Consider the following 18,477-nt stretch of genomic DNA (forward strand, 5'->3'; position numbering starts at 1 on the left):
GCAGTAATCATTAAAAACATTTTGACTTTTCGCAATTGTGTATTTTTAACGAATTTTATAGTGTGCAGGGGTTGATTTGGGGTGTGTTCCACATGCACTAGATGGATGAAACTTTTTTGCGGTACTTTTGGCTCTAATTGCAGGGATAATCATTAAAAACATTTTGACTTTTCGAAATTGTGTATTTTTAACGAATTTTATAGTGTGCAGGGGTTTATTTGGGGTGTGTTCCACATGCACTAGAGGGATGAAACTTTTTTTTGATACTTTTGGCTCTAAATGCAGGGATAATCATTAAAAACATTTTGACTTTTCGAAATTGTGTATTTTTAACGAATTTTATAGTGTGAAGGGGTTGATTTGGGGTGTGTTCCACATGCACTAGAGGGATGAAACTTTTTTGTGGTATTTTTGGCTCTAAATGCAGCAATAATCGTTTGAAACATTTTGACTTTTCGAAGTTGTCTGTTTTTAACGAATTTTATTATATCTAGGGGTTGATTTGGGGTGGGTTCCACATACGCTAGAGGGCTGAAACTTTAAGATGGGACTTCTGGCACCTAATACTGTCATAAACAATGAAAACATTTTGACTTTTCAAATATTTTATTTTTCGTTTTTTGTAAACGTTGGGAACTTCAGACTCATATTTTATGACATTTTGTTTTTCGTTAGTGGCGCCGCAGTTTTCTGACCTGATTAATTAACTAAAGGACATGAATCCAAACTGTAAATAAATAAATAACTACAAATAAAAAACTAAGAATCGAATTCTATTTTTAAAGAATCCACATTGAAAAAATATTTATATTGATATTAGGAAGTGCTTCCGAAATATTGCAAAAAAACATATCAATTTCTATTTTCCCTGACAGCTACTTCATTTCCTTGACATTTCCCCGACATGTGACCACCCTGGAGGGATCAAAATAAGTTTTTATGGTTTCCTTCACGTATTATTTATAACTTTAAGGTGGTACAACACCATATATAACCAAACAAAAGGCTAAGGAAATATCGCAAGACTTTCAGTCGATGATATTTTAGGAGCCTTAAATGAACCTGAAATTATGCAAGAGATAATTTTCGTTTGAATTTTCGCGCTTAATCTCAATTCTCAATACTGCCTGAATTTTTGGCAAGAGGCATATTACCGCGATTTCCTCCTTGCTTTAATAAGTAAATTCTCAGCAGATGATCAGATGAGGCGCAATCCACCTATAATAATTCAATTTGAGCTATCACGTAATGCCTAAGAGAGAATTGCGCAGGCCTGGAAATAGTATGAGAGGGTTTCACGCGACGAGCAGCTCATAAGTAGACGAGTGTGCTGATACCGAGTACTTTAGCGGGGCTTTGTCCAGCATCTCAATTCCCTTGAAAAATCTTTCGGGCTAATCAGAGCCACAGGACCTCTGAGCAATTAACGACTACTTGGCTCTTTTTTCATTAGGAAAAACAACTGAAATTTGTTAGTACCATCAATTGCTTACATTACATTGCTGAAAAAAGCAGGAAAGTAGTATTATTTTTTAAAAAAAGTATCAAGGAGGAAAGTGTGTATCTTCGAATTCCGAAACAGACCAACATTAAAATAAAGGATATATTTGCGAAAAGCTCAACCAAGAAAAATGTAATATTGCTTTCGAAAAAAACGCTGCTTATAAAAGTTGTAGATCTCTGCGAAACACATATTTTGTATATTTAGACTTTTTTTCTAAAATAAATATTTTTTGAGAAAAATGACAAAAATGAATTTGCAGTTGCTTTTTTTTGGCGTTGGAAAACGGGCCGGCATGAGTGGCATGTGGGCCATTTAAAATGCGCAAGACCAGGACGCATCTGAAAATTAGTTTGTGTAATTTATCTCGAAAAATATTAATTTAAGAAAAAAATATAAATATAAGAAATATATGTCTTGACTGGATCTATAACTTTTGTGAATAACATTTTTTGCAAAATGAATATTTTTTTAGATTAAAAAAAATTTTAAGAAAAAATTATTAATAACTTAATTTACATGGGTCTCAAATCAACCCCTGGGCTAGGCCAAGTATCAAGTCAATATTTTCAGGCGACCTTTTTGGAAGTACATCCCAAATAAATTAGGTTAATTTAGAATGCGTTAAAAATAGATAAGAGGATACTTTTCTTAGATTAGATGGTGTGAATTAATGAAAGATTTATTTATAATAAAATAAAAAATATGTTTCACTTTTCTTTAGTCTTTGAAATGATGCAAAGAACAATTCAAGTTTAATTTTAAGTATTTTTAAACTCAGAAAAATATTTTTTTTGCGCATTTTCAACAAAACTCTAAATCAATAAAACGTTGTCAAAATGTCCATACTAATGTGTTATAAAAAACTACGGTATTTTATTTATATCTGAACTAAGTTTTTTGTCAACACTCACGTTAAAATATTTGTAAAAGGACCTTACTTGTTAATAAAAATTTATTTCGATTCTATAAGAAACACTTATAAATAGCTCAAAGTCACAAGAAGTTTACGGTATGAAAAATCAAAGTAGTAGAAAAATTTATTGGTCAAAATCAAATAGGGTTAAATGTGATTTCGAAACTTCAAAAATTAAAATAAGCAAACTATTTTTAAATTAGGAAATAAAAAAAATTATACGAAAGATTTACCACTTTGTTTAAATTATATAGAATATATTATACACATGGAAATATTTAAATACATATATACATATAATACATTAGCCTCCTATCATTACTTAGCAGTCATATAAAATTATAAAAAATTGCCTATCTAATGACGTGATGCTAAATTTTTTTTACTTAAAAAGCAAGAAAAATGTAACTGTGTTTAAATCGACACGATTTATAGTAGACATGGTAATTTACATTCGCGGAGTCGTTGTTCAATGTTCATGTTTGATATAAGATATGAATAGGAATGGGCCTTACAATATTAATCAAGGTCAAAACGTTCCTAGGCCTTCGTTTCTGATGAATGAAATATTTCTAAACATAATGAAAATTAAATATTATCCGTAGGTTAACAGGCATTAAGCAGTCATAAAATTTCCTCATTTTGTGTATCCACTGTAAAATGGAACGTCTTCTCGTTTTGTCGAAAAAAAAACAGTTCCAGACAATCTCACCTGTTTAAGAATCCTTGGTAAATGTCTGTAAGCTACGCTTTTCATGTCCCAGTTCTCCTTGGCTCGAAAAAAAAAAAAAACATTGACAAATTAAAACGGCTCCATACGTTACATAATAGAGTGCTGCACCGAAATAATTATCAAATTTGAGTTAGCGATTCGCTTATAAAACGTAACTAAGAGCCACTTGATTGAAATTAGTAATAGATTTAGTGAGATAGGAACCTCGGTAATTTAAAAGACTAACGACAGAATGAGCACTGAGCAGCGTATGAACATCACAGTCGCATCTTTGTGTGCAAGTTACATACACAACGTAGAACGAAGATCATTAGAATGGCGAGGTTCCTATCTCGAGCAAATTTTAACGGTATCAGAGAAAGGTATGTAGTAGCGACAACTGTAAAAACAAGCTAGACGAGATAGGCGTGTCCGGATTGCTGCTGCTGAGCATTATGCTGTCTCCAGGCGTTTTTCTCCAGGGTCGAGTAATCTGAGTCAATAGATGAGTAAATATGTTCTGAGAGAGGTCTCCTGCTGCTGTCGTTCAGACCACTTAATATTGGATCTTGGTATGCGTGATTCATTGTGAGGCGCGTACTTGGATTTGTAGAGCTTTCTATGGTAGCAGTAGACACAGCACCATTATCACGACCGAATAATGCTGTACTGGAGTATGCTGGCGGTGCTCGTAGAAGTTCTGGCGAATCTTGAAACAATTGCAGATTCCCAGTAGCATTACCAGATACTTGAAGAGTTGAAGTACATTCTTTTTCTGATCTACTTTCGAGGGTGTACGTGTTGACGTTGTTCCTGTACAAAGATGGTTTGTGCCTATCATGGGTTGGCATCATGTACCTCAGTTTTTCCCAGAACCTTTTTTCACCCCAGCTAATTACCATCGCAGAACGAATATAAGGCCTTAACTCATGATCAGTTTCCTCCTTCGAGATAATTGCACCAGCCTGAATGACAATCAGCTGACTCAGTCGCCCTCGTAAAGCCTCATGCATGGCCTCTCGAAACTCAAAACAAGACCACTCAGAATGCAAAAAATTCCTGGTTAGAACAATTACTATCCTCCTTGAAGCTTCCGCAGCTTCTAAAATAACAGAAGATGGGGTTCGTAGGCACGGAAGATCTCGATGATGCAGACACAGTCGAAGACCTCTTACTCCGTGTTCTAATTCATCCACCAATGAGTGAACCACAAAATCCTCATCTTTCGGACTGTAGCAAAAATATCCATCGTAAAGACGATCTTTGCTTTCCGAAGTAGAGCCCTTCGTCCAAAACCTTACACCGTATTTTGAATAGGCCCAAGTGCGTACGGGTTCACGAAATATAAATGCAAGAACAGTCAACACGAGAACTAAAAGTACTGCTGAAAGTGTAGCAGCTACCATGGGCAAATAATCAGAAATCATTATATTATCAATAACTCCGCCTTGTGTAAAGTAATCTGAACAAACAGTTTCATTGACAGTAAGCCGTCGCCGATAGGGTGGTTTTGCGTCCTTATTGTAACACCAAACATCTTTTGTATCAGTAACTTTGTGAAAGTGGTCTGAAACCCATGAAGTAAGTTCCTGAAGGAACTTGCAACGGCAGGACCATGGATTATTTCCAAGTGACAGTTGGACTAAACGTGTATTTAGAGTAGCTTGCCAGACTGAAAATGTGACCAATTGGTTACCTTCTAGGTGAAGAATTTCCAAAGAACGCAAGGGTAAAAGAGTTAAATTACCAATAGAAGCAATAATGTTGTTTTGTAGGTAAAGTTCACGTAAATGAGATAAATGTTCAAATTCAAATCCCTTGAGTTCATGAATTTTGTTGTCTTCAAGGTGAAGAATTTGCAAGTTGTTTAGACCATTAAAAGTCCGATTTTGTATAGATTCAATTCCACTTGCGTTGACATATAAGACCTGCATGTTTTTTCGTCCAATGAATACGTGATTTTGCAATTCACGTAAGTCATTGCCGTCTAAATAAACTTCCGTAGCATCCATGGGAATTCGACGTGGTATTTCGCGAGTTCCAAGGCCCGAACAATCAACCACATTTGTATTCCAAGTTTGATCGTGGTAGCACTTGCAGTTTAACGGGCATGTCATTTCACAATCACAAGCATCAAAATCACAACAATGACATAGTGCGAAACAGTGTGTTTCATAACGACACAAAAATTGTTCAGGTCGCGCTAAATACGCCGGAATTACCGCAGAACCTCGCGGCCCTGACACTCTGCACATAGCATTATCAAGATCCATTACGCGTGGATACTGTCGAAGAGCACTTATATTATTTATCACTGGTAACCAGTCCATCGAACAGTTGCAATTGAAAGGGTTGCCACCGATGTAGAATTCCGGTAATAGTTTATCTTCTAATACAGGAGTCAACCGTAGCGAGGTTAACTCCATCATTTCGATCATGTTTGCATACATATCCACACGCGTCAGATTGACTTTTCCGGTAAATGTGTTAGGTCGCACTACACTAATGTAATTATTATTAATGAACAGAAGTTCCACACTGTCAGGCACAGAGAGCGGTACTAACTCCGTGACACGATTGTGACTAGCGTCAAGAGTTCTCACTCGTAAATCACGAATTTCGTAATAGTTTCCTAAACTTTCGATGAAATTCCCGTGAATATCTAGCCACTTTAAATTGTTAGGAATAAACGCATAATCGAACCATTCAATATGATTTTCAGAAAGATTTAATAGTAAGAGACTCACGATACTAGTAAAAACACCGTTGATATCAGAAAGAAAATTGCCGTCGAGACGTATAGCCTCTAAACGGACATTACGTTCAAAAGTTTCTCTTTCTACATGTTGCACTTTGTTTCTTGCAAGATTCAATATTTGAAGATTTGGTAAATCCCACAGCATTCCACGAGATAGGTTACCGATTTCGTTGCCAATAAGACGCAGTCCCGTTAACTGATTCAGATTTCTAAACGAACCATTTTGAAAGTCAGTAATTTTATTCTCGCCAAGATCAAGGGTTTTTAAAAAAGCAAGGTCTCTCAGAGCTTCGGGAATAGAAGTGAGCTCATTACCACTAAGATCTAATTCTTTTAAGTCAGAAGAATTACGAAAGGCGAGCGGATCGATTGTTGCGATAGAATTGGCAGACAGTGTGAGACGATTTAAAACGAAGAGACCATTGAAAAGTTGCGGGCCTATAGAAGTGATTTTATTTTCGGAAAGTTCTAAAGTGTGCAAATTGTAAAGTGGTAAGAAAGCATTACTTTCTACATAACTGATAGAATTGTTTCTCAAATCAAGTATTTGTAGAAAAAAAAGATCTTTAAACATTTTCGCGTCTATTCGTGTTAACAAATTGTAAGACAAATCAAGTACAATGAGCCTAATTAAATTTAAAAATGTAGATTCATCCACTTGATCACTTTCCAAATGATTACCAGCAAGATTAAGAACCAGGAGTTGCTCAAGACGTGTAAAACTTCCACGAGGAAGTTCCCGTAACTGATTATACTGAAGATGAATTTCTCGCAGGTCTCTTGTGCCAGCAAAAATTCCTTCGGGAAGAGAATGCAAATCGTTGAAACTAGCGTTAAAAATACGAAGATTTGTGAGGCCGGTAAGAGCATCACTTGCAATTTCATTGATTTCATTATGCTGCAAATACAGTTCTTGTAATTGTCGTAAACCAGAGAGTGGACTTTCTTCTGGCAAATTTCGTATTTCGTTACGTGCGAAGTCGAGCACTCGAATATCCGCCCGACAGTCAGCCCTATTTGCCCGAGTTTCTGCGAGACCGACATCTTCTACTCCGCGAAACTGATTTCCCGTTAGATTAAGAGTCTGTAAATTACCCAGGCCACAAAGAACGTTTGGCGGAAGCGCTCGAAGATTACTGTCGACTATTTCAAGTATTTGCAATTCACGTAGACCCGCCAAAGCATCGGAAGCCAGTTCAAGGGTGCGACCAATGTTCCATTCTTGATTTAAGGTTCTCACTTTCAACCTTTTCAAATCAGCTAATGGTTGAAAAGCTGCATCAGGTATTTGTAAAAGTTTGCAACCATTGATCACAAGTTCATCTAAGCCACTGAGTCGATGCCAGCTTTCCCCCGTTATGATGCTTTCAAAGTAGTTGGCTGTACTACAGCTGAGTCGTAGTTTAAATGCGCCGTCCAAGGAAGGAAAAAGCGCTGCCACACTCGAAGGATCAAGAGAACGTAGGGTACAAATTGCTGAATGCGTTTCGTTTCCCCCCATCGACCAGTGACATGAGCCCCGCACACTTCCAAACATTGTTATAATAATACAAAATAAACTCACGATTATCCCGTAACATTTTAATTCGAACATCCATTTCACAGCCATTATACACTTTACTACACTAGAAACAGTATAGCACCGAGCTTGGATAGAATCCTAACTGACACTATATTACGTATGTGCGGGCCAATCCATATTTCCTCCCTCTTTTGTGTAAACACTGATTGCGAGTTATATGTCGACAACACTTGCACTCGCGTAATCCTGATTGAACTCACTTGCGCAATACACTGCTTTTTTTGCATTTACTTTTCATATCCTTTATCTACTACAATCGAAAGAGAGAAACTAAGCTGTACTAAAACAGCAGGTAAACCGATCAAATTGTTAGACACAACTTATACCTTTCTTAGTTACTCGTTCGAGCCACACTGAATGCACAAACGGGAACACGACAACACGTTACTCTCGCTGTCTCAGACAGCAGAAAAGTGGGGGGAACGTTCCAGAGTGGCCGTTGGAGTCCGCCACCAGGCAGCACAGATCTTGTTCTTCTATCGACTACTATGGCCCGGCCAATGCTGTTAAAGCTAGTGTTATACCTGCTCTCCTTTAAATCTGCTTGAAAAGTAGTAGAGTGGTTTTCGTTTAAAGTTATTTCAAGTGCAGGCTCACAAGACTGTCTCGCATTGTACCACATTTCAAGCCAGAATTCCGAACCTCCATTCGGTCATTTACAAAAGATTATTTCTATAGCAACCGCTGTCACGCTCAAGGGCGTGTTAGGGCACTTTCTGAGAAAGTATATATAATATCTTGATTTCTATTACTACGATCTTCAAATCTAGATTTAAAGTATAATACTAGAGGAAGAATGAAAACGCTTCGAGCGCCATTAAATCATTTTTATCTAGAAGAATTAAAATAAAGGCAATGTTGCTAATTATTAATAATAATTATGGTAGAAATAATGATCTATTCTAGCAACGAGTAGAATATTTATTTTAAGAATTATTAAAATAAATTAGATAATTTTAATTATTTATAATGTTAATGTTATGGATTAATTCGAATTTATTCCGTCCATATTGAAGTCCCTGTTTCCTCTTTTCTTTCGTCTATTTTTCTCGCAACGATCAGATTATTTATACGCAGTATAATTAAAATAAAATAAATAATTATTTTTTATATTTTTTATAACAAATAATAATAATCATCTATTAAGGATTAATTCGCATTTATTCTTTCTATACTGAAGCTCCTGTTTCCCAGTCAATTCGTGTATATCTGTATCGCAACAAATTAAATATTTGAATTAACTTATAACATTCTAATCTCATCAGTCACTTGGCTTAGTCCGTGGCTATGATATATAACCGGGTTCACCTGAGGAAAAGTTTCATAAAACATAAAATAATCTCATCAATTTCATGATTCGCTTGACTTAGTCCAGAGGTCTCCAAAGGTAGATCCTGTATCCACTAGCGATCCCAGGCCAATAGGTCGGATCTACTCAGTTTTTACCAAGAACTGTCAAAACCCTTTACCCTATTTTTTGCGGCTGGGGACCCTTAAACTCGAGACCCTTATTTCTATTCGAAACTTCACGCTTAAATTGAGAATTAAGAAATAAAATCATGAATGTTTAGTTTTGTTACTTTAATATTGTTAAATAAAATATTCAATGCAATTGTAATTTTTACACTCACAATTTAAATTCCATAAAAATTGTTTTGTTTATAAATAATTAAAAATTTAATTTCCAAATTAAATAAAAAATAGCAAGAAATTCAATGCAAAGAATTTTCCCGCTTCAACTGCGATAGCGTTTTTCAAAACTTTTCTATTAAAAATTAAAAATTACGTTTTTGAAAAGTTTTTTCGAATTATTCAATATTAAAGCTTCATAATTTAACAAATTTACATTTTGGGAGGTAAAAATGACGGAAAATTAATTTTTCATCGTAAAAAAAATGTGTCGCATCAATTTTAATTTGTTTAAATGTAATACAAATTTTAAATTCTACAAATTAAGTAACTTTAACCATGAAAAAATTCAGTATACTTTAAAGTAGTATCAAATTAAAAATTATTTTTATTTAAAAGCACTAATGCAATTTGAATTCCTTTGAATTTTAAGTAATCAATTTTTAAAGCTCTTAATATTTGCTATTTTCGAACCCTTATTCTAAAATAATTTTATGTACAGATTCTCGATTTGAAAAAAAAAACTTTTAAATTTGGGATGACTTGAATTTATTTTTGACCACTTATTTTTATTATTATTAGTATTTTTTATTATTTATTATTATTAATGTCGAAAAAAATTTATTTGTGAACAATCATTGGCAATTGCTTAGTTCAAACTTCAAACACTTTAAATAAAATACTTTGTATTTCCAGCTCTGTCAAGTTATACCAGAAAAAAAGGGTTTTCCGAGCCCTTCCAACTGGGATTTTTGAAAGGGGTCATAAATTTCCTCTTTGTTTCCCCTCGAAAAAAATTGGTAGATCTTGAAAAAGGCCGAGCGATCCTGGGTCACACTGCACCTGTGGAATGTGGAAACCCCTGACTTAGTCCGTGGCTATGATGTATAACCGGGTTCAACCTAATCAAAGTTTTATATAAAATAATAATAAGGATAAATTAATGATAATAGAGCCTGAGTAGCTCCGTTGGTTCGATGCTCCAACCTTACCTCAGAGATCCGGGGTTCCCATTGGGCACAAAATTTGGCGACATCTTTACGACATCGCTAAGACATCTTTACGACATCCTATGTACATCTCGTTAAGGCGTCTTTACGATATCTTAAATAAGTCGTATGATATGACGATGTCTTTACGGTATCGTAAAGACACCGAAACGACATGGACATTGGATGTCGTAAAGTTGCCGTAAAGATGTCGTAACGATGTCGTAAAGGCGTCGTCAAAGTTTGTGCCCACTGGGTTATCACAGGCACGAAATCGTCATCAGTCACGGTTGTGGAGATACCAGATATCCTGGTTTTCCAGGACATGTCCTGGTTTTGTTCAATCTGTCCTCGTGTCCTGGTTTTATTTTGAAAACTTTGAAAATTCCTGGCTTTACAGAATCAGATTTTTTCGACAAAATCTTATAATTTTGAACGCCAACTGCGAATTGAACGCCAATTGCGAGATCATTTTTTTTATTGATAAAATCCCAATGGACAGTAGAGTTTTTTAAGTGTCCTGGATTTCGAACCAACAATTAGATTATTTGTATACACTATAATTATAATAAATTAAATATTAATAATCATGAATGATATTTATAATAAATAATAATAACCGAGGGGTTGATAACTCGTGAAGTCATGTGTATACTTGTAATGAAATCTCCTGATGTCTCCTAAAATATCTGAAATCTTCTAAAATATTTTAATAATTTAAACAATAAAGGTTATATAACAATAATTTCGAAAAAAAATTCTGCTGAGAAATAGTGTTCAGTTAAGACACTTGTCTATTCCTACGATACTACATATTCTTAGATTAAGAAAATATATTCTTGAAGTGTGTCAGAAATGATTTCTTGGAAGTAAATTAAGTTCTACACTTGAATACACCTCTATATGAAGTAACAGATTAAAGTTTTAGGATGATAAAATGCGATATTCTTCCTAAGAATACATTTTTTCGGATTAGGAAAATGTACGCTTGCTCCAAGCACACTGTACACGGAGAAAAATAGATATTGAAAAGCAGATATTAAAAACTTTGATATTTAACCATAATATATAGATGTTACGGCATACTATCTAATATCTTCTATTCAACATACACAATATTAAAGGGCAATATCTGTTTATATTGAAAGTATAAAATATGTGATATTAACAGTTAATATCTAAGATATTTAAAAAGCTCAATTTTATCGGAGCAAGGTGCTGACGTGTGGCGTGGCGACAAAAGATTTTGTCTGTATCTTGAGCTTTCATCGTGTGTATTGTGGTTTTTCGGATATCTATTGCACTATAAGTTTTGGTGGAAAATGGATTATATGTTTTTGGATATGTTACAATTTTCTCAACAAAATGAGCACTCAGCTACAGGCATCTTTCATATTAGCCTTGAACAGTGTGTTTTCTGTTTAACACAAAAATCGCATAATTATGCAAAAAGGCGAATGCTTGAGGTTTGGAATTTTCAAAACAGAGGACTACGATATTAACTTTCTTTTGCATTTTATAGAAAATGATACAGTTAAAAAATATTTCTTGAATATCTTTGATTCTGCCCTTTAATATCTTGAATATTGTCAGTTAAAATCTTCTTTTTAATATATACGGATGCTCTACTTCAGTATCTAGATTTCTGTCCTACAGTTAAATCGCTAAGATATTATCTATTAATGTCTAGATAGTCTGTGCTAACATCTATTTTTCTCCATGTAGCAAGTATTTATTTATTTATTTGGAACACACTCATATTCTATCGTCCCCACACTGCGAAAAATGGATTAAACCTGGTAATTAAAAATATGTTATCAGGTATAATCTTGAACTATTAACTATGTTACTATGGAACAGCGATCCAGATTATACGAACTAAAATATACAGATATTAAAGAATAGATAATACCGGATAAAATCTTGGATTATAAATTGAAACAGGAGATTTTTAAATTTGCAATCTAAATATATTAAAGCCTAAAATCTAAGATATTAGTGTTGTGTGTTTGCAGGGAAAACAAATAAAAATTGAAATGGGAATAAGTAATTCAAACTTTTTAAACAAATACGAAAGTACCGTTTGACCGAATGCTTTATTTAGTGTTTTTTTTTATCTTCAAATGCAAAAAAATCTGGTCAGCGATTTTGAGGTTATCTTATTTACCGAAGTGTCTACGCAATCCGAAAGTATATAAAATAATTCTGTTAATAGAAATAATGTGTAGCATTGTCAAAGAATCTTTTTATAACTCTGTTTAAAGATAATTTAATTGTGTTTACCTTACACAGCATTATTATATAAACTTATTATTATTATTTCTTATATTATTAAATTTATAATTTGGTTAAACGATATAAAATATTATAACTGAAATTATTACACCGTTATCGCAGACAAAATATTGAAATTTCCAAACTTGTATTCCACAAAAACGAATAGAAACTATGCATGTGCACAATTTTGTGGGCTGATTAGAAGGAATTAAAATAATAGAAAATAAAGCATGTAAGTATGGAATTAAAAATAACCTTGACAAAAAAATTGAAATTTCTGAAATTATGTTGCACACGGAGGAATAGAAACTATTTAAGTGCACATATTTTGTGGACATTTTAGGGGGAATTAAATAAGTCGGAAATACAGCATGAACTTATGAAATTAAAAATAATTATGAGAGGTGTGTCTACTGATTGGATGAAGGGCATGTGATACACTTTAAGGGGATGTGATACATTATGATGTCACGTATTACCGACCGTCCCATGTTTTTTTTCGCCAATTTAAAAATAGGGAAATTAAAATATCGTGCCAATTTCTTTTTAATAATAGGCATTATTATAGGACAGGTCTGTCTGATCAATTAAAGTTGCTATATTATTGATAAATATTAATTTTTAATATTTGCAATGTTCACCGCAGAGCCTTGTATTTCAATTTATTTTAATATTGAGACAGCAAATTCAGAATAAGATGCGAGCGCCACCTTGAAGTTTTGGTCACTAGGAAAAGCGGCCTTCTGGTTTCGTACAGACTCAGTCGGTAACGACGGTAGAATTTTAAATTTTGTAATATAACTACATTTCAGAATTTAAAAAAATTCCCAGACATGTGCTGTCACCTTCTAATTTACGAAACCTTAGGGTTCTCTGATAGTGTAATTAGTTGCTTCTTGCGAATTCTTTGTAACCTTCCGAATTTTTTGAAATCACTTGCATTCTTCGAAAAGTGTTTAATTACTTTATATTTTTTGAATGCTTCTTAATTCTCTGAATTCTCCACAGTCTTTTAAAATCTTTGAATCCTTGTCATTCGTTTGAATTATATTGTATTCTTTAAGATCTGTCGAATTCTTTGAACCATCTTTAAATCTTTCCATTATATTAGTCTGTTTGAAATTCTTAGAATTCTTTTGCATTCATAGAATTACTTGAATGTGTTTTACATTCTGTAAACTGTTTTGGATTATTTAGGATTCTTCAATTGCATATCTATTTTATTAAAATCTTTTGAATACATTGAATTCTATTTGATTCTTTAAATTCTTAAATTTTTTGGAAATATTTGTCGAATCCTTTTGGATTCTTTAAACACTTTTGAATTATGTGATGTCTATCGGAATAACCTACATTCTTTTCGATTCTTTTAAATTTATTAAATTCAAAAATGAAGAACGGCTGCAAGTTAAGAATTTATTTATATTATTTTGAATCTTCAAATTCTGAATTATTTAGATTCTTTGAATTTTCAGACATTTATTTAAATTCTTTTGAATCCTTTGAATCATTTCAATTTGTTTGAAATCTGGTGTATTCTTCAGAATTCTTTGAATTTAAAAATTAAGTATGACTTAATATTAATATTAAACATAAAATTAACAAAAATTCATTCACATTCTTTGAATCCATTTGGATCCTTTCAATTCTTTTGCATTCGTTTGAATACTTTTAATTCTTTTGCAATATGTTTATCCCTTTGAATTCCCTCGATTTCCAAAATTACGTATTACTTAACAATAAAGTTTGAATTCTTTGAATACTTTTGAATACTTTTAAATTCTCTTAATTCTTTTGAATACGTTTGAAATTCTTCAATTTTAATATAAAGAATCACTTTCTACTTAACAAAAAACGAAGTATTCAAATGTAAATTTACGTTTAATATGCTTTACATTTATTTGATCTATTTACAAAAACTAGATTAATTATTCTTACTCAAAAAGGAAAGGCAACCGCCCTCATTCAGCTTCTAACTTTTCATTTGTTAATGTGTAAAACATGTTTTTTTATTATTCTTTGAATGCTTTTGGATTCTTTCCATTTTTGTGAATTATTTTAAGTTCTTTTTATTTCTTTTGAATGATTTGAATTCGTTTGGAATCTGGTGTATTCTTTTGAATTCTTTGAAATCAAAAATTACGTATTACTTAACATTAATATTTGAAATAAAATTAACAAGAATTCATTTGTATTCCTTGAACACATTTGGATTCTTTAAATTCGTTTGCATCCGTTTGAATTCCTTGAATGCATTTGTATTCTTTGGCGTCTTTTGAATCTTCACAATTTATTAAATTCTTTTGAATGCTTTTGAATACTTTTGAACTCTGTTGAATTCTTATAATTATTTTATATTCTTGTAAATTCTTCAAATTATTTGGTATATTTAGACTTTTTTGAGTTCTTTTGAATTGTTTGCATTCTGTTGAATTCTTTGCATTTTTAGAATACATTTGGATCCTTTCAATTCTTTTGCATTCGTTTGAACCCTTTGAATTCGTTTAAAATGTGTATTCTTTTGAATTCTTTGAATTCAACAATGAGGTATTACTTAACATTAATATTAGCAACTAAAAATAAGAAGAATTCATTTGTATTCTTTGAATAAATGTGGCTCCTTTAAATTATTTTGCATTCGTTTGAAATCATTTGATTTTTTAAAAATTCTTTCAAATCTTTGGAATTAATTAAATGCTTTTGAATACGTTAGATACGTTTGAATTCCAACATTAAGCATTACTTAAAATTGAAATGACCAAATTAAAACCAAGAATTCATTTGAATACTTTATCCTAGTGATCCGTCCAAATAAGACAAGATAGTCTACATATAAGACGAAATTAGTCAAGATCTAGCCAATTAAAACAAGATAATCAACCTATTCGCCCATCCAAGGCAAGATAGTGCACATTTCCGGCCAATTAGAGCTAAACAGTCTACAAATACTACCAACTCAGGCAAGATCCGGCCAATTAAGACAAGATAATCAACCTTTTCGGCCATCTAAGGGAAGATAGTCTACATATCCCGCCATCTAAGGCAAGATAGTCTACAGATCCTCCCAACCAAGGCAAGATAGTCTACAGATCCGACAAATTTCGGCAATATCCGGCCAATTAAGGCAAGATAATCAACCTGTTCGGTCATCAAAGGCAATATAGTCTACATATCCGGCCAATTAAGGCAAGATAGTCTACATATACGACAAATGTAGGCATTATCCGGCCAATGAAGGCAAGATAATCAACCTATTCAGTGATCTAAGGCATGACAATCTACAGATCCGGCGAATTAAAGCAAGATAGTCTACATATACGACAAATTTAGGCATTAAACGGCTAATTAAGACAAGATAATCAACCTTTTCGGCCATCTAAGGCAAGATTGTCTACAGATAAGGCCATCTAAGGTAAGACAGTCTACAGCTTCGGTTAACTAAGTCCAGATAGTTTACATATACAACTTAGGCAAGATCCAGCCAATTAAGGCAAGATAATGAACCTTTTCGGTCATCTAAGGCAAGATAGTCTACAGATCCGGCCAATTAAGGCAAGATAGTCTACAAATCTCACAAATTTAGGCAATATCTGGCCAACTAAGGCAAGACATGAGCAGGACTTATTCAATATCCGGCCAAATAAGGCAAGACATGAGTATGACTTAGTCAATATCCGGCCAATTAAGGCAAGATATTAGCAGGACTTAGCCAATATCCGACTAATGAAGGCTCAATTAAGAACCCAAACTAAGGACTTGGAACAAGGGATTTGAATAAAATAATTAAACAAATTAAATACGGTTTTAAGCTGATCTTTATTCAATGATCTTTATTTTACCAATGCAAGAAAAAGACTAACTGATAGGTGTAGTCAAAAGCATACGCAGTAAGTCACTCATAATAACATATCATATCATTTGAAATGCATCATCTCCGGTTTTTTATGCAAAATATTCCCTAAAAATCGTTTCCCAATTTCAAAAATAAGTAAATAATCTTTACTTGTGGTTATTTCTTTATAAAACGATTTCTTAGAATAAATTATTTCAACCATAAAAAAATTTACTTTCAAACTCGAAAAACGTTGAGTTGCAGAGAATATTTTCTAAGGCAAAATAAGGCATCAAGTGATGAAATAAACGGTTAGTAAAAAAGTCAATGAAAAAAGACATGATTGAAACAAAATAGGAAATAGAAACGCTATGTTTTCAGAGATCTGACTTATACCACAACTACCTTGAAAAATATAACATTGTCAGAATGAGGCATTTGAAATTAACAATTTAATAATGATAAATTCCAAATTTAAGTATTTTTAAAATAAATTTTTCACCGCTTTTGACCCCCTCCCCCCTCGCGGACAGCCGTGGAATTTTGACAAATGCCCCCCCCCCCCTGTACTTTGTCCACGTGGACGTATTTGATGAAAATATAGATGTTGGTGCATTTTGCCACAATTTATCGTTAAACTGGTCGGAAATTCGAGTGAAACAACGTCATTTTGGTACTCTTCTAACCCTACGGGGAATGATTGTTTGGATACTAGAAACTAACAATAAGTTTCACTGGCAGCTGTGAATTAACGTAAAAAAGTGACATTTTCGTAGTTTCTTTTTTTATATACATATTAGTTTTATAAAAGTATCTTATAGATGAAAATTTTAGTTAATGAAAAGGACAAAACTTTCATGCGGTTTCTGATTAAAATGTTAGTCAACTTTGGCACCGCCGAAGAAGCTGCCAGTCAAACTTCTTGGTAGTTGTTTGCACCTACAAAATCATCCCCAAATGGTTTCAAGAGTACTAAATTGACGTTTTTTCACTCGAATTTTTGGCATGTTTGACAGCCTGCCAGTCAACTTTGGCACCACCGAGAAGCTGCCAGTCAAACTTCTTGGCAGTTGTTTGCACCTAAAAAATCATCCCCAATGGGTTTCAAGAGTACTAAATTGACGTTTTTTCACTCGAATTTTTGACATGTCTGACAGTTTCCCAGTTAATTTTGGCACCACTCAGGAGCTGCCAGTCAAACTTATTGTTAGTTTTTAGCATCCAAACAATCATTCCCCGTGGGTTTCAAGAGGACTAAAATGACGTTTTTTCACTCGAATTTTTGATCAGTTTAACGATAAATTGTTGCAAAATACACCAACAGCTGTTATTCAGTCAACGAATTTCGAACTGTTGACCATAAAAACAAAAGAATCTGAAATTTTAGTGAGCACTAAAATGACGTCCATAGAATTATCGCGAGCTCCCGGACTATAAGAAGTCCAAAAGGAGCGATTAATTGGCTAAAAAAATTCGAATTAACTTAGGAACCTGAGCTTAAACATGATTTGAATTTCAAAGAAAAAGTCGTAAAAAAAATTGAAATAAAAATAAAAATAAAAATTATATTATGCGCGAGCACAATATAAAAGTTGGAGTATACCTAGAGTATACCTTGACTCATTTAAGTATATTTTCCACAGGTTTAGGGAAATGTGTGTCTACGTGGATTCTAGCAAATTGCAAATTGCAATTTGCAAACGAAAATTTCCGAAATTACAGCATTCAATAGTAAACCATGTATTTTTTATTTTTGAGTGCTTAAAATTGTGGATCTTTTAATTAGAGTCGTGATTTGTTTATTATTTCATATTATTATTATTATTAAATATTTATTATTAAACTTTAACTCGGGTAAACCCGGTGATACATCATAGCCACGGACTAAGTCAAGTGACTGATGAGATTAGAATGTGATAACTTAATTCAAATAATTTAATACGATGGTTGAAACCTCCTGCGATGATGTTGTAGGTATACAATTACGAGCGGCCACGAGCTTTGGAGGTGACAGCAGTCACCTCTGGATGCTTTCTTAGAGCTACCATCTGACACTCCACGGGTTTTTAGTCGCTCGCTTCCTGATGATCAAGAAAGTTTCTTACAATTCGACAGGTGTTTAATAAAACCGCCTTCTGAGCTGCTGCCAATACCCTACTGACTCCTAAAAGTTCAAGATGTGCATCTTGCGTGCACATTGCCTGTAGCCGAAATCACAATGGGATGAATGGATGCATGATTCACATTCCTCCATATGGTCTTCACTTCATGCCTTAACTCG

The 18,477-nt window shown here is 33.4% G+C and overlaps 2 protein-coding genes across 10 annotated transcripts in view; one reads left to right on the plus strand and one right to left on the minus strand.

The window, feature by feature from the left end:
* The window catches only part of LOC117179929, a 1,200,486-nt gene that overhangs the window by 149,976 nt on the left and 1,032,033 nt on the right, over positions 1 to 18,477 (plus strand). The gene's annotated exons all lie outside the window — the stretch shown is intronic.
* LOC117179927 (toll-like receptor 7) lies at positions 3,196 to 7,804 on the minus strand. Its single transcript, XM_033372152.1, has one exon. The coding sequence runs from the start codon at positions 7,494 to 7,496 to the stop codon at positions 3,543 to 3,545; it is 3,954 nt and encodes a 1,317-aa protein (XP_033228043.1). The 5' UTR covers positions 7,497 to 7,804; the 3' UTR covers positions 3,196 to 3,542.

This window comes from Belonocnema kinseyi, chromosome 9 (genome assembly GCF_010883055.1).
Source record: "Belonocnema kinseyi isolate 2016_QV_RU_SX_M_011 chromosome 9, B_treatae_v1, whole genome shotgun sequence".
NCBI lineage: Eukaryota > Metazoa > Arthropoda > Insecta > Hymenoptera > Cynipidae > Belonocnema > Belonocnema kinseyi.